Here is a 25,389-nt window from a genome sequence, read left to right on the forward strand (position 1 = left end):
TTATGAACCAAATATATTTCTCTAGTCAACATTGTATGTGAAGAGGTTTAGTTATTTATATCAAATCACAAATTGTTAATTATACTTAATTTTAGATATTCTTAATATTATGACAAACACTTAAAACTTCTGTAATTTAGGTGCGATTATTATTTGATCAGTTCATCTTCATTCTAAATGTAAAATAACAATTACTTAATCTAAAACTAGATTTTTATCTGTTGATCTCTAACTGAACTCTCTAGATTTACTCAATGTACAAAATATAATAGAAACAAATATTACGATTTTTGCAATTTAACTGTTACTGGCCAGATGATATATATATAGTAGGTAAATATAACATACTCCATAGTGATCTGAAAAAATCCGTGAAGTGTTCTAATCTAATATGGCAAGCTATACTTTGGTGAATATCGACAGTTTCCCTTTTTGGCTCCTTGTCTGGAAATTTATTTATAGGTAATCCTTAATAATTTTGTTTAAATTTGTATCTAATCTATACCTACTTATAAAATATTTAACTACTCCACGAATAGTTCACCAGTTTTAATTTTTACAAATATTTTGTTTTCATTGCACATATGACTTTGATTAAGAATATCTAATTTGAGATCACATGAAGTTTCAGTATCTTCATTTTCTTCCAGTTTTGTAATAGTGAAACTTACGTTTTCATTAGCAACAAAACACTCGGGAGTCAAGTTCTTTTGATAATTAAAATGAGTTTTTAAATGCTCACGAAGGAAATGAGATTGTACCACTACTAAATCACAAAATGAACATTTATGACTACCAGCATTAAGAATGTCATTTTCATCGTGTCTTCTATAATGATTACTGAGGGCATCTTGTCGTTGGTTAGTGTATGGACATAAAAGACACATGTGTAATTTTCGATCCTTTGTAGGGGAAGTTTCTAAGGCAGCAGCGTCCTTTCCTGTTTGGTTCATTGACCTTCGGCGTTGCAACAAACGGAGTGTTTGTTGATCACGGATTGAAAATTGTTGGAAGTCACTTCGAGGAGGTCTTCGAGGCATTGTTTTAATAGCTAATTTTATATTATCGCAACTTTCGTCTTTCTTATTTTCAATGTTATCAACTTCAGATTCTACATAACCATTCACACCCTTCTTTCGTTCTGCTTGTGCTTCATCATTCATTTGATGTTTTCTCATATGTTGAACATAATTAGCATAGTACTTTACAGAATAGTCACATATTTCACATTTGTATCTTTGTTTCGAGCCGTGCAATGATAAATGTATTTTGTATTGTTCGCGTTTTTCGAATGCTGATGGACATTTGTGGCATTTATAACGCTTCTCCTTTTGTCGTCCATTTTTAAGATAAGTAGGATAAATGAATTCAGGATTACCATGCATTAGGTAGCCAAATTGAGGATCAGCTTGAAGAACTGGCGGAAAATGATCATTTGGTTTTACAAGCTTATCTTTATCTGTTAAGACTCTTTTTTGGGCTTCCGTCTTTCTCTGGAATAAGTCAGTACCTGATAATGGTATATTTTTAAAGTCTAAATCATCACCAGATTCATAATCGCAAGTAGTGTTTTTATTTTCGTTTTCGTGCAATATTTCGTGTTTAGCGAGATTTCCAATGTTTTTGACGGCATAACTACATTTTTTACACTTATGTTCGCCTTCACCTCCATGTAATCCCATATGATAACTTAAAGCAGAAGTTTTAAAAAACTTTGCTGGACATTCCTTACAGAAATACTGTTTTGGCACATGTTTTGTATCTGTGAATTTTTTTGTACTATTTTCATGAAATTCATAATTTCTTCCAGGATTTGTTACAACCCATGTTACATCTGATGTAAGTGGACAATGAACAAGCTGTAATTTGGGTTCCTTGTACATACTATGAATTTTATGAACGAATTTTAACATTTTTGTTTTTGTATTATATTCGTCAGTATGTACAAAAACGTGGCTATTCAATTCATTTTCTTGTGGCACTGAAAATTCACAACTCTTGCATTTATTTGAAAATGTAAGGTCATGAAATTTATCGTGAACTTTTAATTCGCTATCTGCGAAAAACCTAGCCGGGCATTTTTGACAGAAGAATAATGTTTTAGTTTCCTTACCCTCCCCGTGATTTTCACCTTCCTTAACAAAATCATCATCAATATTACTTTTTTCTCTGTCTATTACTTTACGTAACTTAGCTATTTGCTCTTCATCTGGTATGTCTGGCTCAACAGGACAGTATATACGGCCATATATTTCTCCATGAGTTTTCGAATGCTCAGATAATCGTACTTTATTATCACATGTGAATTTACACTCCAGACATTTATAGATTGTTATATCACTATTTTCAAAAACAATACAATGTATTTTTTCATGATTAGGTATCTTACATTTTTGAGAATTTACGTAAGAACAATAACGACATTTATACATTTTGTGAAATTCATTTTTTGCCGAAACCCATACAAATGGAATCTCATCTAAGTTTACTGAAAATTCAGATTGGTTTTCTAGTTGATTTGAGTTCGAAGAAAGACATTCTAATTCGTTTTCCATTTCACCCTTTTTGGTAATAATGCCATGAACCCGCATGTGTTGATGAAGTAGGTGTCTTTTTGAAACACTATAATTACATTCTTGACATTTATAGGGAGTGTCAGCCGGTAGTCGGTGAAATTGCTCGTGATACATAAATTGTGACTTACTATTTGTTTCATATGGACATTCAGTGCATCTATGTCTTTTCGTTGAAGATGTAGTTGGTAAAGTAATGGTCCCTTGCTCTGGTAAAGGTGATTTGCAGCCCATAGCTTTTGATATATACTCTTCTGGGTCATTGATACCGTGTAAAATAAGATGTTGAATTAATTCATGTTCATCTTTGACAAAGAATGGACAAAAATAACACTTAAATATTGACTGAGATGAAGGTTGGTGTTGTTGTAAATGCGTCAAGAGAGTGTTTTTATCACTTGCTTTGAATGGACATTTGGTACAAGTGTCAGAACTTATGTCATTTCCTGATATTGCATTCATATCGGGTTTTGGTTTCACAGTTGTTATAACTTTGATTACCCCATCATGCTTTAATCGACAATGTCTCTGAAACGGAAAATATAATATTGTCAGGAATAATTTCTTATGGTACATGATGTAGAAAACATAAATCATAACGAATATAACAAAAAGTTAACTTTTGCTTTCAACATAATATAATGAGTAAAATGAACTCTAAAGGAGTCAGTTACAAACATACAGGTGAAGCTAATAATACAACAACAACAAACAAGTACAAAAAGAAAAACCATACAAACATAGAGGTGAAGCTAATAAAAAGCGTGTAAGATGAATTTTTGTTTCAAAACTAATAACACAATGTTTTTAATACTACGAAAAAATAGTCAAATTAATAAGCATTATTACTACAAATAATAAATATATTACAGATAACTCCAAAAGTACTTAGTATCAAATCTCGATCAAATTTAAACATAATCATATGACATAATTACCAGAGTTATCAAAATCAGTTAAAAAATACAGTTGAATTAAGAACCTCCTCTCTTTGAAGTCGGTTAAAAATAGAGGTACTTTTTATTTTTGGATCGAACGTATTTGTGCAAATAAATTCTTATTTAGAATTTGTTAAGTCTTATTGGCATTCACCTGTATAACGTGCTTCCAATTGGATAATTGATTACAGTGTCCACATCGGTACGCCAAGTCCGCTGGATCAGGCATATTCTCAGGTTTTTTATTGATCGGAGGAGGTTTTGTTTCTTCTAAGCTTTCATTTGGTTTTGAGTGCTCTCGGACGTGTTCTAGGAGAGCTTCTTTTGATGAATCTCTGCAAAAAAAATTTAAATTATTTAAAGTTGCGATTTTAAATTAGTAGATTTCAGCCTTAGCCTTTTTAATAAAAATCATTTATAACCCACGAATAATTAGTATTAATCAAAAGTTGAAAATAATTGTGGAAATCATACTGCTCAATTGTAATTGTAGTTAAGCGTTAAAAAAATATACTTACTTGTAATTGCATTTCTTGCATTTCCATAAAGTTTTTTTAGGCTTTTTAGCGTCAAGACTTCTATTATCTAATTCATATTTTTGGTCATTATTTAAAGTTTGTAGATTAAGGGGTTGCATCTCAAACGGAATATTGATTTCATCTGTAATGTCATTAAATGTGTCATCGTCTAACGCTGTGTCTATAGATGTATTTTGGTCAATGTAGTGAAATTCATTTTCACCATTTTCATTCATAATAGGCATAGCTAAAAATTTATTGTATTTGCTGTAGTTGCGCCTACCAGTTTCATCCGTCATAAGTACCTTTGCATCTGCATGTTCAGGATCTCGAGCGGATTTAAGTTTAATATGCTTCGTTATATCCCAACGCCAGTTCGATTTATACTTACACAAAGAGCATTCGAATGGTTTTTTATTTAAATGCCCAACTATATGGACATGAAATCTTGATGCAGTTGATGCCCAGAATAAACAGTGAGGACATTTAAAAACTTTTTTTCCGACAGCTTGACTAGGTGATAAGTTCATTGTTTCGTTATCATCAGTAATGTCAAGTTCAAAACTTCTATTTTGTTCTGGTAAGGTAGAGTCGTCATTGATACTTATATCTAATGGTGTATCGAATTTATTTGGTTCGTGGCTAATATTATTCCAAACAAATACAACATTTTCCATTGGGTGAGGCTCTGAATCCTTTTCTTCAGCTACAGTTACAGCTTCGCTACTATCTTGATTATGCCCTTCTGAAACACGTTCAAAAGCATTATTTTTCTTTCCGCATGTTTGCATGTGTATGTATAAGTCGGCGCTTGACTTGCAACGATGTCTACAATTTTGACATCGCGTTGATCCTAAGCTTGAATGTAAACCGTTTGACAGCAAACGATTTGATTGTGATGTGCAATTTTTTTCATGAACCGAGTGTTCTGATAAACATTTACTTTCAAAACCGCAATTTTTACATATTAATGAACCTTCTTCTCCAGTTTCGGTTAACAGTCTTTCTTTCAATCGGTCAAAAAATGATTCATTCTTTTTACGAACAGAAGTGTCTTTGACGGTGGCATTGTTTACTGGAGTAATTTCTACTAGTAAATTATCAGTTGTTGGAAGGGCATTAGTATCTGTTGAGATGTTTTCCTTTAGTTTTTTAGCTGGCGGTTCTCCGGACAATGTTTTGTTTTGATTCGGCGTTGAAGTGTTTAGAGGAATAAGTTGTGGTATAGGTCTTGGTATTTTTTTACACTGCTTTTGATTCTTTGTTTCATCTGAGGTAATTTCATTTTCTGTTTCTTTTATTATTTGCGAATTATCATTTTTTACAACGTCAGACGAAGAGGCCTCGTTTGAATCGCTGTTACAACTCACGATCTCTTTATCCATGTACTGTAAACCCATTTCCTGAAAATTGAAAGTAAAAAAAAAACATTAAGGTAAGAGAATTTGAGACCACAAACATATATCGACCGATAGTTTTTATTCACAATCGGTATGAATTCATATTATATGTCGCTGTATTATGTCCAACATCGAACTTGCACCTTTTAAAAACAATTGTGAACTGTCCCTGACTAATAAAACAAAAACCTGAATTAGATTATTTAACAATAATTTAGACTTTTTTTATAAAGTTATAAATCAAGCGAACTCGGTGAATGAGAGTTATATATTAGAAAAGTGTAAGCTTTGCTTGTATATATACAAATTGACGATTAGCAATTACATTACTTACAAAACAAATATTTATTACTATAACGTCAACTTATACATTAAAAATAGTTATAAATTATTACTGTTTTTTATATCAAAGTGCAATTTTAAGAGGTCGTAGAGCTTTTACACACAGGTGTTTAAAATATTCGAATATTAAATATATATATAAATCTCTGAATTACCGGCAAGAAGATACCAGCAAATAGATATTTAAATTTATTGTAAATTCATTAAAAAGTCTTATTTATATTAAAGTTGATACACGATGACAACTTTTCAAAATAAAAGTAATATTATTTTATATGTTTATTTGAAAAGTAAATGATGATACTCATTACAAAATATTACCATTTTTTTTTAACAAATGAAATAATAAGGTAAAAAAGATAAACCATGTATATATAAGTATATGCCCAAGCCGTTTTAACATCAAACTTTTGTGATTGTAAGTATTAAGAACTAGACAAGCCTGTGACTAAGATATTACCATTTAAATGAACGAAAATTTAATAATTATATCAATAATTAAAAAAAAATCGAATAATCAAAAGCTTTCAAATTTTCACATGCATGAATAAAAACTTGATTCTAAAATAAATGGTTTATGTTATTAACTTATTGTGATGCTACCAGTGCTAAAATGTTAGGATATAAAATATATGTTTTAATTTACAGATTATAAAAAAAATTGACGTTTTATTGTAACGAAAAATTAAAAAAAAAAAAACAATAAATTTAAGTTTTCCAATTCGGAGACAAGAGCCGAATAAATAAGTTACTAGTTATGTTTGCTTGTTTAATAATTAATGATTTAGATAAAATATTTATCGCAATATCAATTTACAAATGACGAATCATAATTAAAACGATTTTTAAAAAAGGAAGAGTTCTTAATTTTAAATATGTTGTTAATATTCCAATGTACCGTATTTAATATTTATATCAATTTTTGAATAATATTGTTCTTTTATTAACATTTATTTTCGAAATATAATATTTTTTTTAAATAAATAAATAACAAATTATTATTGATTTATTTCTGGTGAAATGTTTATTGTTCCTAATTGTTTACTTATTCTGCTTAAATTCTTTACATAACAATTTGAAATATATATGAAAGAAGTATAATATGTAACTATATGTATATGTATTATTATTAATTGTGTATTTTTGTGTATATGTAATGGACTTGTTGACAAAATTTTCATGCACGTAATGTAAACTTGTACAACATGCATTGATCTAAGCATGATGCAAGAGCGCGCGAGGGGCCGAGTGGAGTGCAGAACAGTCACTCCAAGTGATAAGGGGATGACGTCACCAACCACTGCGGCCCCTAGGCGTGGCTTCTACACTCAGCGCGACACTCACCGATGCAGAGTGTGAGGATCGTGAGTCTCCGCTCCCTTCCTCCTCTTTCAAGATGAGAGCGTTTCCGTCCGTCATGTCAACACATGCCATGTCACTGGCGCCCACCCTGTTGCGACGTCGGCTAGAACTCGATTGACCAGCAGGCGGCGTATGGTGATTCATTTCATGTACCGTCAAACTTTGTCTTATATCGGCCGTGAAGTTGCACATTGAACAGTGGAAGCTTCCGTTGCCGCCGTGATTTTTCATATGACGATCCAAATTCCACTTGTAAGGCGTTCGAAAATCACACATAGTACACTTAATCATTGGCATTGAATGATATTTAACATGTTTTGTATATCTAGCTCTAATATGTGTCACATAGTTGCATTTAGTGCAAGAAAAGAATTTACTTCTTTCTGATGACAGGCCCGAAGTTACAGTATCTGCATCAAATGTGCGCTCCAGTGACTCTTCGTTGCCGTCATCGATATCCATCTGCGAATCATCACATTCTTCGACTTCTTCGAAAAGTTCTTCTATTCTTTCTGGTTGTTCCAAGTTTTCCGACGTAGACGGTAAATTTTCTGATTCTTTACTAAAGTTCGAGCTTTCGTGTACCATTTTTATATGTCGTGTAAGTTTTTGATGATGTCGCGAAGCATAAACACAATATGGACAATCGTATATCTTTAATTTCTCAAAATGTACATCACGGGTGTGTACGAGATAAGCACGGGGATTCTGTGTGTAAAATGTGCACTTGGCGCAGTTATAGTTTCTTTTTATCTTGCACTGTGGTAGTTCAAAATCCTCCGCAGCGTCCGAGGAAGTCTCCGAAGATGCGTCGCCGCACAGGCGGCCTTCGAGGGAGCGCACGAGCGTCGCGACCTCGCCGAGTTGCGCGCTTTGCGGCGAGGACATCTGTTGTAACATACTCCACTGCAACAAAACAATGCTCGGTGTCGGTTAAACGTTCCGAGACAAGGGTCTGCGGCGCGAGGCGAGCGTGACGTGCGGCGTGCGGCGAGGGGCGCGGAGTCGTGCACTGTCGAGTCGAGGAGCGAGCAGCAACGGTCGCGTAACCGCGTGTGTGAAGCGCGAGAACGTCGCCGGCTGAATGAGGCCGCCGGCTGGCAGGCGATGAGGCGACCCGCGACCGGCAAGCGCCGGTGGCGGCTGGCGGTCGGCCCGAGGGCGCGTGGGCGCGGGACGGGTGCGGAGGGTCCGTCGACCGTTGTGATGATCCTATGTTTTTCTCCTCCTTGACACCGAGCGCGGTTAGGGGAGTCGCCGCAGCAGGCGATCTCCAGTGAGCCAGTCATTCTTTACGTAAACGCGAAGTATTAGCAATTATATAAACTACTAAAACATACTTAAAAGTTTTTAGAATGCTGTAAAACTAAATCTAATCACAGGCGTGCCTTATGAACCAATACAATAATTTTGATAATCTTTTTTCATGACATACGCGAAGTATTAGCAGTTATATAAACTACTAAAACATGCTTTAAAAGTTTATAGAATGCTGTAAAACGAAATCTAATCACAGGCGTGCCTTATTAACCAATACGATAATTTCGATAATCTCTTTTTAATTACATACATATTTATTACAATTAAAAAGTTACTTGAAAATTTTATCTTACTCTTGTTGTGTCATCTTATTATTTATATACCAACGTATTTAAATAGGCAGCTTTAAGCGAGTTTCACAAATAACCTATGTTAATTGATCGTTACATTTTGAAGCGTTTGAAAGTCATATCTTTAAATCATTGTTACCATCAATAATTACCCTTATTAATACACTAACTGACCCGGCAAACGTTGTTTTGCCGCTAAACGGTATTAAAAAAATAGGGATTGCTGGTAGAAGGGTGAAAATTAAGGTTGTTGTATATTTAAATGCCAAATCATAATAAAATAAAAAAATAATAAAAAAAATATTTAGGCGTGGGTAATCCTTATAATTTAGGGGTATAAAAAATAAATGTTGGCCGATTCTCAGACCTATCCAATATGAAAATATAATTTCATAAAAATCGGTCCAGCTGTTTCGGAGGAGTTTGGCAACAAATATAATGTATATTAATGTATATATAATTTTAACATAATTATTTATTTATGAAATAGACAACCTTTTTACATTGTCAATATATCCGCTAAGAATTCCTATCTGAGTTAAGACATCTACTTAATCTTTCATTTCAATTTAATTTGTTATAATTCGATTGTTTCGAATAGTGCAAAAATAGCAGATGATCTGACCAAAATCACGTATGATGGAGGATAACCTTTTTATAGATATAATTGTATTTGCTCGCAAGCGAAAAAAAAAACCGACTTCAATTACATCGACGACTAATACAACGTAGGTAGACGAAAATATAGTCAAGTAATTACGCGTTATCAAAAAATACTTAAAAAGTTGTTATCAGATCTCGATAAAATTTAAATGTGACCACATGACAAATATCAGCTTTCAATTAAATTAAAAGTAATCATAATCGGTACACCTAGTAAAAAGTTATGCGGTATTATACAACGTAATAAATTTAAATGGGACCAAACGACACACACAACCTTCCGATTACAAAAAATTTGTCGAAATTGGTCCACCCAGTTAAAAGTTCTGAAGTAAAATACATTAAAAAAAAATACAGTCGAATTGAGAACCTCCCTCCTTTTTTGGAAGTGGGTTAAAAATAAGTAAAGGACATAACTAAAAAAATCTTGAATTAAAATAGTGTTTATTCGCATGTTGATCGCAAACAATTCCGATAACAAAAATTATAGAAAACATGAAACACAAACACTATGTACTGGGAACGAGTACTAAGCACCATCTAGTGAGTGTTAATTTTACTCTTACGTCCTCTTACTACGCACCTCATAGTCGTCAAAACATAATCTAACAAAAGAAAACGTGTATATTGTTAAGTTTTGTAAAGCATTCACGTAAAAACTAACAGTCTACCTGCTTTGCTTTGTTTATTTTTCACTCGCCTTAGCCAAGGGATGGCTATCGACGAAGAACTTATTGCATTCTACTAAGAAACCACAAACATAAAGAAAATGTTTAATTTCCTTATATACAAAATCCCAAACAATTATATCATGTTAAACATATTGCGACACCACACTGTAAAATCTTCAAGTAATAACATTTAAAAATGGTTTATAATTTATATGTTTTCAATTATTAACATATTTTAAAATACTAAATATATTTAAACTATATTAAGTTTCTATATGCAAAAGAAATTTTTGATGAGATAAATTTTTACGTCTTCCAGAATTATTGTTAGCATGTTGCGCCAGCCAAAGGGGTGCCGGTTCAAATCTCGATGTAATGCAGTTTTGATAAATTACGTGTAAAAACTTAAAGAAATGATTAGATTAAATCAACCGTATTGTATTTGAGTTGTCATTTTTTACTATTGCCGATAGGTATGTCATGGTATACCTATTCATTTACTGCAGCTACATCTGATATCTTTAAGTAAGTACTTTGTCTTATTAAATGTAAACATATAAATTATTCCGATTGTCTTTACAGGTTCTTGATACACAAGTTCTTAATGTTAACTACAAATTACTTTGTTTTATGACAAGTTTATAACTATTTATTGTAAATAATATGAAAATAAAAATTTTTGTGATTAAGTTTTTTGTTTTAAAGTAGCTAATCCAGCGAACGTAGTAACGTAAATTTTCCTTTTATACAAACATTTGGGCGATTTATTTATATATACATCGTGGCAGGGTGAAATACTTTAAAATTGAGTACGCGTCGTGTAAGCACTTATGCAGTTAAAGCAGCTGGCGGACGTCCTGGTGCGACCGGCCGAGGCGGCAGCGGGGCGCGGGCCGCGGGACGGGGCCGCACAGACAACTTGACGAGCCAGAGGCAGGAAACGCCGGAGAAGGCATCCCAGCCCGAGCACAATGAGCGACGGCGCGCTACAGGGGGGGCCCTCGCAATCGATATGGCGTCGCTAAGGTCCGTTGGCCGCTGCGAACGCTTTGGAGCGCTGCAGAGGCGGATGCCCCTGCCCCGCGCGCTCCGACCCCGCTCGCTCACCACACCTGCTGTGTATTTATAGAGCGGCACAGCCGGCGCTGTCCGGGGATGTAGGGATGCCGGCTACCACGGGCTTCGGCCACTACCTAGTACCTATGTACTCTCGTATACGTATGTTTACAATGTTCGCACACCGCTGCACGATGCGGGTGACACTCGCGTGTTATTATGACTATGAATATAAAAATAGCAACCACTCCACTTGAAAGCACTGTTTAATGTTAAAGACAAAGATGCTGAATTGTGCGCCGTGGTTATAGCTAATTGATAACAAACAAAAAAATTAACACTTTAAATTGTTTAAACGTAGGTATAAACTGATTAGCGGGTACGAAAATATACCAAAAACCGTAAAGACGAAACATACAATTATATCTCGTGACCATGGTTGCTGTAAGGTATCCGAAACGTCGGGCCTTTAAAAAACTTAATAAATCGCGCCAAAATCTGAAAAAAGTTGTTTCATTATAATGAGAAAATTTCGCGTAAACATTAGAAAACAATATACAATTATGGTGTTGAATACACAGACGGGACACAAAAACCCTACTAGAATTGACTGTCAAAGTATCTTTGTTAACTTTGTCCATTTTGACTAGCATTCTAGTAAGAATCTAATGTCTTTAATTAAAAAAAAAAAAACCTATTTATACGAGCATGTACATATATTAAAGTGGTATCAAATCAATGAACGAAATATTTAAGAGTGTACTAACTGTATCGTTAAATTTGAGGTAGGAAATAAACAATAACATAATAATCGCGTCGTTCCGAAGTTCATAAAATAAAATCAAGTATTCCTTTCACTCTCGTCTCTTTCAAGTTCGACTCCCCTATCGCGAGCATCGGCCATATCGAGTCGTTTGGACTTATGGAAGACATCAGACTCTTGCTTTCATTCGATATTGTATGTGTTTAACAAAACCAGAACATGGTTTGATTAAAATCTCTACGACTCTCTATGATTAATTGGCTTGCCCGTTGGCGCAGTTTGTAGTGACTCTGCTTCGTGGGTTGTGGGTTCGATTCCCACCCCGAGTCTGGATGTTATATAAATATTTATTTATATAAACGCTTCACACTCAAAGGCCCCTAGTAGGATTTTCTCCAGTGTTGAGGGTCCGGATACACACACAATACACATGCACAAACGCCCAGACCACGACAGACATCTATATGGCCAATACAAATATCTGTCGTGAGCGGGGATCGAACATGCGACCGCCAGCGCAACAGTCAGTAGGTACTGTGACCGCTGCGCAAACGCGTCGTCAAATCGTTATTTATATATTTATATATGTATTATTTATAAGTATGTTTATCGAAAAAAAAGTAGCTATATACCAAGTCGGCTGTTACCTATTCACAGACGGTCGTCTTTACCTAAGGTAAGCAACTCAATGCTTGATATAGGTAACAGCCGACTGCTATAGTTATTATTATACTTAATACGTATTTTTTTGATAAATATACATGGAAATAATGTGTATATAAAAATATTACACCCAGACTCAGGCGGGAATCGAGCCCAAGACGAGCCTGGAAGAAAGCAGGCCACTACAAACTGTGTCCACGAGCTAGCCGAAATCTCCAATATTCCTCAGTATTCTACATTTAAGTTTTGTTCTACAATGTATAATGTAATATTATTAAGTTCGAATTCGAAAAGTTATTCATACTTGTGTACAAGAGTTAAATTATAGAATAGACAACATACCCAATAAGGGTTTAATGGCATTGTTACTGTTGAAATAAAAATATGTATATATATAAATAAATAAAAAATATAGAACTAGAATAAAACTAAATAAGAGACATGAATATGCGTTAACCGCCATGGAGCAGCGTCTCTAACCCTTCTCATAAATACATAATATGGAGATTAGCTTTTGAACGCTTACGTTCTGTTGCAGTTTAGTTTAAAACAATTAATATGGCTTCCTACATTGTAAACTACTAGGTAATATTATATTTAAAACATGTTAACCTAAACATTGATAAAATGTTCATATTGAAGTATTATAGATAACATTTAATGGAGTAAAACCAAACATGTACGGGAGTTCAATCGAGTCATCCCGCGATCTCCAATATCATAGCGGTCGCATAAAGTTAAGGTGACGAATATCAACGAACGGGTTCCCGCGTGCATAATATATTGTTATGTAACATAAATTAGATTCTAAAAGAATGTAAGTAGAGTCACGTGTTTTTGGAAACTTTTTTGCTCTTCTTTGATTCATAGTAAAATACTAATGTAACAGAAATTTAAAATACATAAATAGTTTGGAAAGTATTTCTAAATCATTAATTATTACTTTAGGTATACTACGCTCTCGACATACTCATGTGGATTCTTGATTTAACTCCATTCAAATATTATTAAGAACGTAGTAAAGTATTATTAAGAACAATTATGCGATTGAAATAACAAACGAGTTTGTTAATTATCAATTACGTTTAACTAGTTGTTAAATAAATAATATTAAATATATCAATTAGTTTATTAAACATGTTTTAAAATTTTAATCAAGTTCAGAAGGTATGAAACTTGGTCAGTCTTAAATTGTAGTATAGTTTTCGGTACCCTAATAAGCAAATTAGTAAGTTATTGTGGAAAAACTGCACACATTTGACGTTAAAGTTATAATTATGGAATAAGATTCGAGAATTTCTATTAGGGCTCAAAAATTAATATTTCTAGCTAAGAAGTTAACATCTCATATATAAAATTCTCGTGTCACAATGTTAGTTATCATTCTCCTCCGTATCGACTGGACTAATTTTTATGAAATTTTGTGTGTATATCAGGTAGGTCAGAGAATCGGCCAAAATCTATTTTTCATACCCCCAAGTTATAAGGGCGGGGGGATTAAGGGGGTGTTAATAACATATATTTCTATAGAAATACGTTAAATAAAATTAAAACGCTGGCATACCAAATAAATCAAATTTTGCCTTTAGTTTATTAATTGTAAGATATTTGTACTTTCACAGAACGTATCTATATAGACGTTTGAGTAATTTAATAATAATAAATATCTATATAAATACACACACGGTCGTCTGTTCCTAAAGGGTAACAGCCGGCTGATATAGCTACATATTTTTTTAGATAAATACATATATGACAACCAGTTTCAATGCGGGAATCGAACCCATTACCCCACGGAGCAGAAAGCAGGGTCACTACAAACTGCGCCAACGGGTTAGTCTACTATTTATAACTGCTGCACAAAATTACATGTTTAAGCTATTTAAGAAAACCCTGCTAAATTTTTATTTTATATCATTCTAATTACCTACCTCTAAATTTTCGTAGTACAAATCTATTATATTAATTTATTCATACTATTTGTATGATATTACTAGCTGCCCGGACAGACTTCGTTCTTTCAATACTTAATAGTAAAAATTAATTTTGTCTACGCAATTTTTGTTTTTAATTTTTTTAGTATTAAAATCTTCCGTGGGGCTTAAGGAACATACAAAAAAATAAATTAGACGAATTGGTCGAGCCATTCTCGAGTTACGGGCTTAGCAACATTCAGTTTTATTTATATAGATAAATAAGCCTTACTACGTGTATTCTAACAAAGAATCGTATATATCTGAGTTATACCCGACTTCGGCTAAATTTTAAAAGTAAGAATATGCCTTCTTAAAAATCTGCTAGTGTGTAAATCGGTGCATACTTGATCTAAGAAGTCGCATTGATTATTTAACCAAACATTACCCATCAATTATTAAGAAAACTCGAATTAATTTCATTATGAAATTAACACTTTAATCAGAATCAAATATTAGTCACATTTATGTAAAGTTTTTGTTTAGTCGTTTATGTGCAGTAGCTGTATAGAATGGTTCATATAAGAGGAAAGAATATTTCTACGGATCGGCAGCGACGTGTACGTAATGATCCACTGTCGCACTGTTTACTCATATATCTTGTATTGTGTTGTTATGTATCGTTCGTCTCACGCGATGTTCTTATAGTGGTTGGAGGTTGAGTCCGCTTAGGCGTTTCAAGCGTGACTAATCACGGGTGCAAATAAGCGATACTAGTGTCAAAGCGATCGCTTCGGCGCGACCTCGACAGTCTCACCACTTCTTGTACTAAACTCGTTTCGAAGCCCAACAAACCTGACAGACTGTTCGAGGCGGAGTAATACCTACCACACCGACACAGAAGTAAAACGTCAACATTGAAACAAAACTTATGTACAACTTAAATATAATTACACATATATTTTTATGTACCAGACCATTACCATACCTAGACCATTGTTGCGCGACATTAGTAAAGTTAATGTTGGCACACTTTACTTTGAGGTAATACTAATAGAATGTATCTGTCATATAAGTATTTTCAGATGACTGAAACTTGATGTAGGCCTAACAGGAAATAAATATAAAATTCATTATCGGCTAATAATGTACAGTATCTTATATGTAGATCTGTAGAATGGTAGGCGACATTGCGGATTTTGCGACGCAAATAATTTGCGCGCCAATTGACCTTTCGTCGGGCGGTGTCGTCGACGCGGTGCGACGGTGCGGCGGCGGCGACGGCGGCGGGCGCGGTCGCAGTTCGCAGCTTCGCCAACACGATCTATATATAGCCACACGACAACATACTCTGTACTTCGACCGAACAACCGCTAGGGGCCGGCAACGTAGGCAGTTTCCTTTATCAACCGCCCGACAGTCTGCAGGAAAATACCAAAGCCTAACTAAAACCACTGTCGTTGTAGAGATGAATTCGACGGGATGTCGACCCACTCCACCCTCCGGGGATCGATACTGTACAGATGGTAGCCACAAGAACATCTTAATGGATGTGATATGTACCTACACAACATCCTACCTAGGTACTTAGCGCAAATGATCTTTTAAGACGGCTTGACTTTTGTAAGACGATAACGTGATGTTGTGACGCATAACTACCGATTTATCGTAATTTTTTTTAATAATTAGATAATATAATAAAGATAATTAGAGATTATGAATTAGATATGTACCCATTTCTATAATAAGAAATAATAAAAACATTCTGAATGCATCTGGTATTATTGTTAATATGAAGTTTCGTTAACATCACCGGTTCGACGGGTAATTACCATAACCTTGAAGGAGGTGACCGCCAAGCGACGCGTTCTTAAAGGACAATGAAAGGAGTGCAGTTGTCGACGGCGATCATGGCAACAGCGTTCTGGAAAGGAATTTGTACCGACGTCGGTGGCGTGCATCGTGCTCGTTTAAAGATGGCTACGATAAAGCGCAATGACGCTCTTCGGCCGCGGGCGTCGTGTCGGTGATGCGCGTGTGTGCGTGCCGCAGTGAGCCGGTGTGCTGACGCCTGACGCCGTCCCTGGCTCTCCCGTCCTCCGCCCCGCTGCCTCTCTGCCGCCTGCACGTTCCGCAACATGTGCGAGCGACGTTGGCTGTGCCCCGAGTCACTCGAAACCGACATGCGCCACCCAACATTCAACCGATCGCAATTCATGTCCCTTCCGCGCCGAGGCACATAGATAATGTGTCTTATCAAAGCACCAGATAGTAGAGGTGCTGCTCGCTCATTTAGGTGTCATGGACGCTTTGACCGATCGACTCGCGCCTGAGTGTAGTCACGCTGTTTGTTGGGTACTTCGGTAATTTAGGTTGAAGTCAATATCAACGTCGCTAGAAAACAATTTATCTCTAACACCGCTCACATTGACATTCATTTACATCTTTGATTTTATCTTCATTTCTTATTCAGCTTTCTAAATGTAAGCAGTCTTTCAACGTATAACTCTGAATCATTGTAAAGTAAACGACTCACAAAAGATGTATCTTAAAATAATATTTCAAAAATTTACTGGTCAACCTACCTACCAACCTACAGTGATTAATTAATATATAATTATTAGGTTCTTTATTGTTACTATATAATACTTTAACAATAATAGACGTAGTATTTATTCAATAAAAATCTTTCTTTTATATTGTATCATAATTTTATTTAATTCACTACTATATACTATTTATTACTGACTACATATTGATTGCATAAAATAAGCCTAGGAAGGATGGAATTCTGTGGCGTAAGAAGCCGTTGAAGTAACGTGAACGCAGCAATTTATCAGGGTCGTCCGACGACGCCGTCGCCGTGGGTTTGTGGTACGACCGCCGCTGCCTACGCAGCTCTACATATCTATAGTATCTTTACGACACCGCTATGTACCTACATCTATCTATATAGCACCTAGTACCTACAGCCACTCGTGTAAACAACTGCCGTGCGTCGCTGGCTAACTCAGTACGTTGCCTTTTCGTAAGTATTCGTACATTGGAAATACGCTTGTAGATGAAGCAAGTTCTGTAAGACGCCGAGATAAAATGATTAAAATTTTTACACATTAATAGTACGTACATTATTATTATTTCTAGTTTTAAAGAGTAAATTTTTTACGATGCGCGCCCTACCGTCACAAAAAACCAACACTCTGAAGTTAGCTAGTCAACGAAGAAGTTAGCTAGCTAATGAAGTATAACTTCTTACGTGCGTACATACATACGTACACAGACACTTTTATTATTATATAACAGCACGTTTCATTGTAAACTCTACACAAAAACTGTAACACCGCGATAGGTGCCTACGTATTATCTGAGTTGTTGGTGTATCTGGTAGGTATGCTATGTTAAATCGTCTGCCTGGTTAGAAACGAGTTTCGTTGTGCGCAAACGCAACCAGCCGACCGCCAGCTGTTATCATGTCAGGTGTTGTGTGGCCTCGTGGATACAACATAAGAAGCGTGCTACCTTAAAACTAATGCATCATGTGCCAAATAATAACCGCAGCTAAACGGTATTATGAATATTAATTAATATAAGCAATTGCACGTTATTTATTTGACTGTTTATGATAATTATATTACGCAATCTGTACGATTTTCCTGAACAAGAAATATAAACAATTAAAAAAAGACAGTCGATTTATGTTACTTTCATTCTAAATCGGATCCGAAAATAATAATAAGATTTAGTTTCAATCAATATCGAGTCTTTCGCGTTTAGGTCATATTTAGGTATTGCACTGAAAACACATGGAGTAGTCAGCCGAGAGCAACAACGCATACGTATGTATTTGGTACATGCCGCCTACAAAGCACGCGGCCGTCTATCTGCACGCAGACTGTTGTATCTATAGTAAGTTGTTGAATATAGCACTGGCGACGCGTGCCGCTCTTCATTGTTGGCTGGGCGCGATGGCTGGCGCGAACACGAACGGCCTCTTTTCGTTTCAGCGACACGGATATAACTTACAGGGAGCGGTATTAATGAGTTAAAATGAGTTAAAAATGTTTTCTGCCCTGTAGCAAAACCGCTGATATTAACATTATTGTCGCTTTATAATTGTTTTAAAATTCACTCTAATTTATAGCAATACTTGATCAACGAACCTCATAATATAAAAATCAAAAGTGGTAAAGAGAAAGGCCCAAGCACCACGCACATACGTGGTCCTATGTGGCTTCAAAAAATACTCGTCGCGAGGCTATCGTTGATAACGTTATCTCAGCTAAATGACAACGATGACGCCTCAGCATCTTGTAGCGACTAAAGGCGAGTTTGGAATTGTTTTCCTACCAATTCTATAATATTCAACAAAGAAAATTAAATTTTTCCATTAATTAAAACCATGATTGCAATCTAGCAACGTACTACGGTTAGGTACTTTGTTAGGCTTGTATCGTCGTCTAAATTATTGCAAAATATAATTTAAAAAAAATTGAGAGAGATTTACTTATGCGACGTAACTATGTTTGTAATAATAATTACTCATTCAATTGAGTTCGTGTGCTATCTGTTGACCTATTTGCAGGTTAGAACTTTAGAAGAATGGTGCTAAATAAGAGGCGACCTCACATCCTCGGCTTTGTAATTGTATGTGTAGCAACGAAGCAGGAAAGTAACCCCCTAGTCTACATCGTAAGGCCTCCGGGAACGACGGGGGTCGTCTCCCCGTCTCTTCGGCTGGTAAACGCCGACCCTCGGTCCCCAACCTACGTATTACATTACGCATAGCCATGTGATGTCCACATTCTTTTACTTGCCGGATATAACGTTGCAGTGTTTGAGCTGTTACAAAGGGCTTGAGTAATCTTTCCCGTATAGTACGATAAAGATACAGATTATCACGAATATAATATGTGATATCTCTACGTAAACGAACATAACATTCAGGCAATATAGATTTACGAGACTATACCTATAGTGCGTAAATTGCCGTACGAGGAATAAGTTTTAAACTCTTTTATACACCTACATATGATTTCTTAGTAAGATTGCCAAATCATAATATGACTAAAATGTTTAATATTTGCCTCTTCAGGTCGTAGTGGAGTAAAAAATATATTTATTGTTTATAGAACTTATTAAGAAACTTTTTAATAGCGTGCTTTTTTGTAAATAAACGGACAAAATATTCAATAACATAATTAGTACTCAGCCTAAGTTTACACGGCCGGCGCTGCAGTCGTAGTGGGACCGGGCCTTTTGTCTGTATACAATCAAAACCTACCGAAAGTAGACCGCTGTTGTACCGATAGCGAACCGGATCGAAACTGCTTCGACAATGTATATGCAACGCGCTGTCTCATGTATCCTAAGCAATTCTAACTTGTGCAAATTTTTTATCATCATTAAGATAGATTTTGTAATTTGATAAATATCATCATCATCATCATTCCAGCATATTGCAGTCCACTGTTGAACATAGGTCTCCACAAGTTCGCGCCAAAAATGCGTGAACTCATGTGTGTTGCCCATAGTCACCACGCTGGGCAGGCGGGTTGGTGACTGCAGGGCTGGCTTTGTCGCACCTAAGACGCTGCTGCTCGTCTTCGGCCTGTGTGTTTCAAAGCCAGCGGTTAGATGGTTATCCCGCCATCGGTCGATAAATATCTATGAACTTTTATTTTCTATCTAACTATGTATACCTATTATTATTATTTTATCACATCACTAAATGAAGATTAAGATATACAAAGCTTATTACGTATTAGGAAAAATTAAGTGAATTTTATATTACTTAAAGTTAAATTAAGCATATAATAATAATAAATAAATAAACAAAAATACCTAGAATATATTTATTATACTGGATCATTATGATTCACGGGTTTATTGTCAAACGCCAAAATTCTGCGTGCTGAATTGACGATATATGTCAGCGCTCATGCGGCTTGCCGTTGGTAAATCTATACATATAATAAAATGGTAGGAAAGTCAAAACTGTACATTGAATATTTTTTTAAAAGAATACTTGGGGTGTTATCTACAATTGATACTAAAGCCAAAAATATAGTTTTTAGAATTTTTGTCTGTTTGTCTGTTTTTCTATATGTATGTCCGGGATAAACTCAAAAAGTACTCCATGGATTTACTTCAAATTTGGCACGAATATTATTAAGAAGTCGGGGCAACATATAGGCTACATATTATCATGCTATCCTAACCTAACCTACCGGGAACGAGCAGTGAACCTTTATTTCCTCAACGCATTCTGTAACAACGTGTAATCTAACGACGCATATTTGAATGTTGTTGTTATTATGTTAATAACCATGCTATATAAGCTAGCTTCACATTATAAAAATCACGCAATATAAGTTACTAAGCCGATAAACATAATTAAATGAATATAAGTAGACAAGACAATTTTAAAGCAGTGCCATCTATGAGATTTTTCTGTAGATATGAAATGTAAAGAAGAAACGGGTAAATGAATGTTATTTTAAAAGGTACAATCGTAGGTATTTTTGGTGCTGTATAGCGTTGACGGAGACGACGTCGCGGGCAGCAGCTAGTAAAACAATATAATAAGCGCAACTACAACAGCAACAGCAGCAATAGCTCCAACAATAAAACTGATCCCGCGACCGCCAGCGCAACCGACAGTTCTTTGACAGCTGTGTCAACGCGACGTCGTCCGTGCCTATAGAACCCGGAAAATTCGACTGTATTGTCGATATGTACTACCATAATTATTATTATTATAAAGAGTTAGAAAATTACTATTAAGCAAATTAAAGAGCTATAGCTAAAAGAGACATTTACAAACTGAAAATAATTTTTAAATCAATACATTTCGGATTATAATTATAATAATGAAATTACAAATGTAATTACGTCGAAAAAAAATTTAGGACAAAAACAGTGCCAGTTGTTCTTGTTAATTTAATCGTCCGCAGCGCTTATATTTAATCAGTATGTACCAGCGTCAGATGTTAGGAACAGACTAGTTAGAATAAGGACATTCAACCTCCATACACACAGATATGGTATATGCAGGATTCTATCGGTGGCTGCAAAACAAACAAGAGTACACGCTTGTCAGCTGCAATGCAGCTGCCGCACGCTCGAGGGCGCCCAACAATCTCACCACGACACATTCGAATTATTAGACCATCTAATCCAGGTGTCGTACACAAAGCATCTTATTTATTCAACTCGCGAATTCGTCACGTTGTTGTCGGCAAAATGCTAGCTGATTATGTTTTAAATAGAAGTTAAATGGATACGTAACCGAAAAGTAGTACTTGTAAGTAATTGTATGCGTAAACCAAAACAAAATCGGCTAAGTGCGAGTCGGACTCGCGCACAAAGGGTTCCGTACCATTGACTAGGTAAAATATTTCTTGGAATATTTTCCGGACGGACGGACGGAGAGCGAAGTCTTAGTAATAGGGTCCCGTTTTTACCCTTTGGGTACGGGACCCTAAAAAGCTAAATTTATCATGTTTATTAGTTATCAAATTTATCAAAATGTAACGGGTCGCGGTCTATACATTTAAGATATATGAGAAATAATATTATTGGGACCTTTATAAACGCAAATAGCACCCAAAATAATGATTGTCTGAATTTTCGTCTGTTTGTCTGTGCATTTGAGCATGCTAACTTCTGAAACGGCTTATCCGATTTAGGTGTAGTTTTACTAATATATTGTGGCAAGTTCAGCTTAACATTTAGTGTTTGTTACATGTCAATCGGTTCATAAATAAAATAGTTATGCCAAATTAAAGAATCACGTTAAACATGTAGTCACTATTCAACGCAGACGAAGTCGCGAGCAAAGCTAGTTATTAGATATATTCGTGTATTTGAAGTAAAACTTCTTTACGCGCGCTTTTCTTGGGGAGTAAGCTGGTGAATGATGACGTAATGAGAGCGTTACCAAAAATTGTGATCGGGCGAGGCCAACGGAAGTTGAGAGAGAGATATAGGTAAGAGAGAGTTACGTTTAGTAAGTTTTACTTCAGTCGTGTGGTCTAAAGCACACTCGTTTTTTTTATTTTTTTGCGATTCTGTTAAATGTAAAGTTTTATTAAATCAACTACTCCTTGTAGCACGCGACCACATAACTAATTTTAATAAAGCCGAATGCATCTACTTGAATTATAACTAATATTTTTTTATATAATTATTTTTTAATCTTTAAAACAAATGATCTTAGTAAGAGGATTACTCTTAATATATAAAATAACAGCATGTGATATTATGCTGTTTTAAATATATTTTCTAAATTGAACTTTCTAGGTGCTTTACGTGAAAACAGTGGAGGCAGCCGACAATTACGTAATCAACTCGGATAGGTATGTCCTTGGTCGTCCTCTTCCGTTAGGAAAAAATATCTGCGAAAGTTATTTTATTTTCGCTTCCTACCAAAATGCTTAACTATTATATAACGATGAAAAATAAAACACAAAAACTTCCGTGTTTTAATTCCTATTATTTATGACGTAAGTATAATAATCAAAAGTTTAAAATAGAATAATGGTAAGTAATTGCAATTAAGTAATCAAAAAATTTGGAAATTTACAACCACACAGTAATAATTGTACTTAACACCAACATATAATTATAATTTGTTGTAATTATAATTATTTACGTTTTTTATCAAGTTATATTTATATTTGCTTGATATTTTTTTCTTTGTAATGAAAAACAGAATAAGCAGCAGTCTACAAGGTGGCAGGGACTTACTTCGCCATTGGATTAAGTACGAGTTTGTCTGCGCACTGACATGAAACCTTACCTGTATTTAAAACATTTAAAGTTGTTTATTATTTAAACATAATAGTTCACATAACTTATCACTATAACATAACAGTTTACATAAAGGTATCACAAAAGATGTAGAAATAAATCGTCTTATAAAGCATTACACAAGAAATTTTACCACAGCTTCACTGTCAAAGCTGCAGATTTGGCAAATCCTAGTTGTTAGTTCGGGGCCGACCACTTTTGCGGACCTACGGGGAACGCTACCACCCTATCACCCACCCCCGTCTTTTGCTCTCTTAGGCGACGGGATCTCAATCCTGCCTCGGGTACAAAAAATTCTTTATGCCTGAAGACTGCCAAGCAGATATGCCCCTAATGCGGTTGTCTATTGGTGCGAGTTTGGGGTAAATTGAATATAACGAGGCCGTGAGTTGTAGAATGATGCGTCGAGGGTACACGAAGTACAAAGAGAAAAGCGCGCAATTCTATGACGTGACTCTATATGTATAAAGGCGAAGTTACCTCGCGCTCAGTAATATTACCGTATAAGCTTCACGCATAGCGCGGTGCTGGCGAAGACACCGTCGAACGAGCATAGGATACCTCGATAACTCTCCACGCACCACTTTACAAATACATTATACTACTTCGCTTCTGTTTGGCAGAAATAGTATTACAGCACGGTTTCATAGTCAGCAGTCACGTGGAATTAACATTATCGGCGTCATATGCGTACATGTATACGTGTAACAAACAACGATTGTAGTGTAGAAATACTCAACAGTTTAACAAGCTTATATGGATAAGTCACGTTTCCACTTACCACTCGTCTAATCATTTGACATCTAAAAAATGTTGTCTTTTTTATGGTATGATATGATATCTGCTATGTTTTGTGACCTATGCATTTGGCGACATGACTAATTATATTACCTATGCAGCACATAACAGTGCCACAGTTAGGGATTAGTTGCAATCGTAATGTTATTACGATAATATGTCATCAATTGTTACATTATGTATATAAAACAAGATATAAATGCGATTATATCTCAATCCTATAGTAAATATAAACGACGCAAGAGCAGAGCAAAGACAGAGAACAGCCCGAGGTCGGACGCGTTACTGCGCTCGCAATCCCGGTACGACCCTATGCCTTTCATGATAAGGCGCACATCGCCTCGCGCGCTAGCTGACCTCACCGCACCGCCGACAAATAATAAATATGTAACACTGATAAAGCCACAGAAGCGTTGACCGGTAAGTCGCTTAGAGATTCCCATTTCGCAAATATTTGAGGTGCGACATCGCTGTTATGGAGGAGGAAGAATGGCCAGTTCGAGCGGTCAACGACTATTTCTGTTCACCGGACGATAGGATCGCGTGGTAAAAATCGTGCAGTTCGCCGCTTCTCACAACGCCCACCTACTCGGTTTCGGACGGGTGTACTGAAGTAACCAGAAGGTCGTGTGTACATACCTGCGTGCGAGCGGAGTTGGCGGGTCGCGCTGCTCGAACAACAGTCGTGTCGGGTGGCGCGCGGCTGACTGGCGAGGCGGGCGGCGGGCAGCAGCGAGCGTCGCCGCGGCAGCAGCAGCCGCCCGCGCCCCGCCCCGCGCTGCATTCCGTGCGTGCGCCCATCGCCGTCGTCGGGAGAGTCGCCGTACTCGCCGTCTCCAACCATCACCGAAATGACACATCATCTCTGACAGAATTTCTACACCTATCACCTGGTACTTCGGGACAACAATACGTACTTGCCTGTATACTTGCCAAATTTATTCTGGTTTAATTTAATTTAAAAAAAATAAACACTGAAATTGTTACAACTACAACAAACAACAAGATAGAACTTCACATCGACATACAACAGCATTTGCAAATGTTTGATAGATATGAATTAGAATAAGCATAGGTATCAGGTGGCTGCTGATATAGTAGTGGAGTTATCTGTCTGTATGAATGATTATGTAGTTGATAAAGTTGCAAACAACAGCGAGTGCTTGCCGTCTTCGACGTGTCTCTGACTTGTTAACATATTGTTAAAATTAGTCTTAAACTACTAAAAATTTGATAATGAAAAATTAAAGATGATCAGGAATAAACGTATAAATATATCTAACATAGACACTCATTCATTGGCTAAGG

General features: G+C 35.8%; 1 protein-coding gene across 1 annotated transcript; it reads right to left on the bottom strand.

Annotated features, from left to right (window-relative positions):
* LOC123669345 (zinc finger protein 208-like) lies at positions 1–24,835 on the bottom strand. Its single transcript, XM_045602950.1, has 5 exons — positions 24,721–24,835; positions 7,116–8,039; positions 4,030–5,432; positions 3,666–3,846; positions 1–3,101 (listed from the first exon to the last, which is right to left on the bottom strand). Exons 2-5 carry the CDS (start codon positions 8,031–8,033, stop codon positions 525–527), a joined length of 5,079 nt encoding a protein of 1,692 aa, XP_045458906.1. The 5' UTR covers positions 8,034–8,039; positions 24,721–24,835; the 3' UTR covers positions 1–524.
* Between the last annotated feature and the right edge of the window lie 554 nt (positions 24,836–25,389).

The sequence above is a fragment of the Melitaea cinxia genome, chromosome 3 (genome assembly GCF_905220565.1).
Source record: "Melitaea cinxia chromosome 3, ilMelCinx1.1, whole genome shotgun sequence".
NCBI classification, from domain to species: Eukaryota; Metazoa; Arthropoda; class Insecta; order Lepidoptera; family Nymphalidae; genus Melitaea; species Melitaea cinxia.

Excerpts from the sequence above, each read along its gene's own strand:
- LOC123669345 (XM_045602950.1), bottom strand. The coding sequence starts at position 8,033 with ATGTTACAACAGATGTCCTCGCCGCAAAGCGCGCAACTCGGCGAGGTC. Across the intron at positions 3,847-4,029 it reads TGCAAGAAATGCAATTACAA|AGATTCATCAAAAGAAGCTC; the intron begins GTAAGTATATTT and ends TTTTTTTTGCAG. Across the intron at positions 3,102-3,665 it reads ATTGGAAGCACGTTATACAG|AGACATTGTCGATTAAAGCA; the intron begins GTGAATGCCAAT and ends TTTCCGTTTCAG.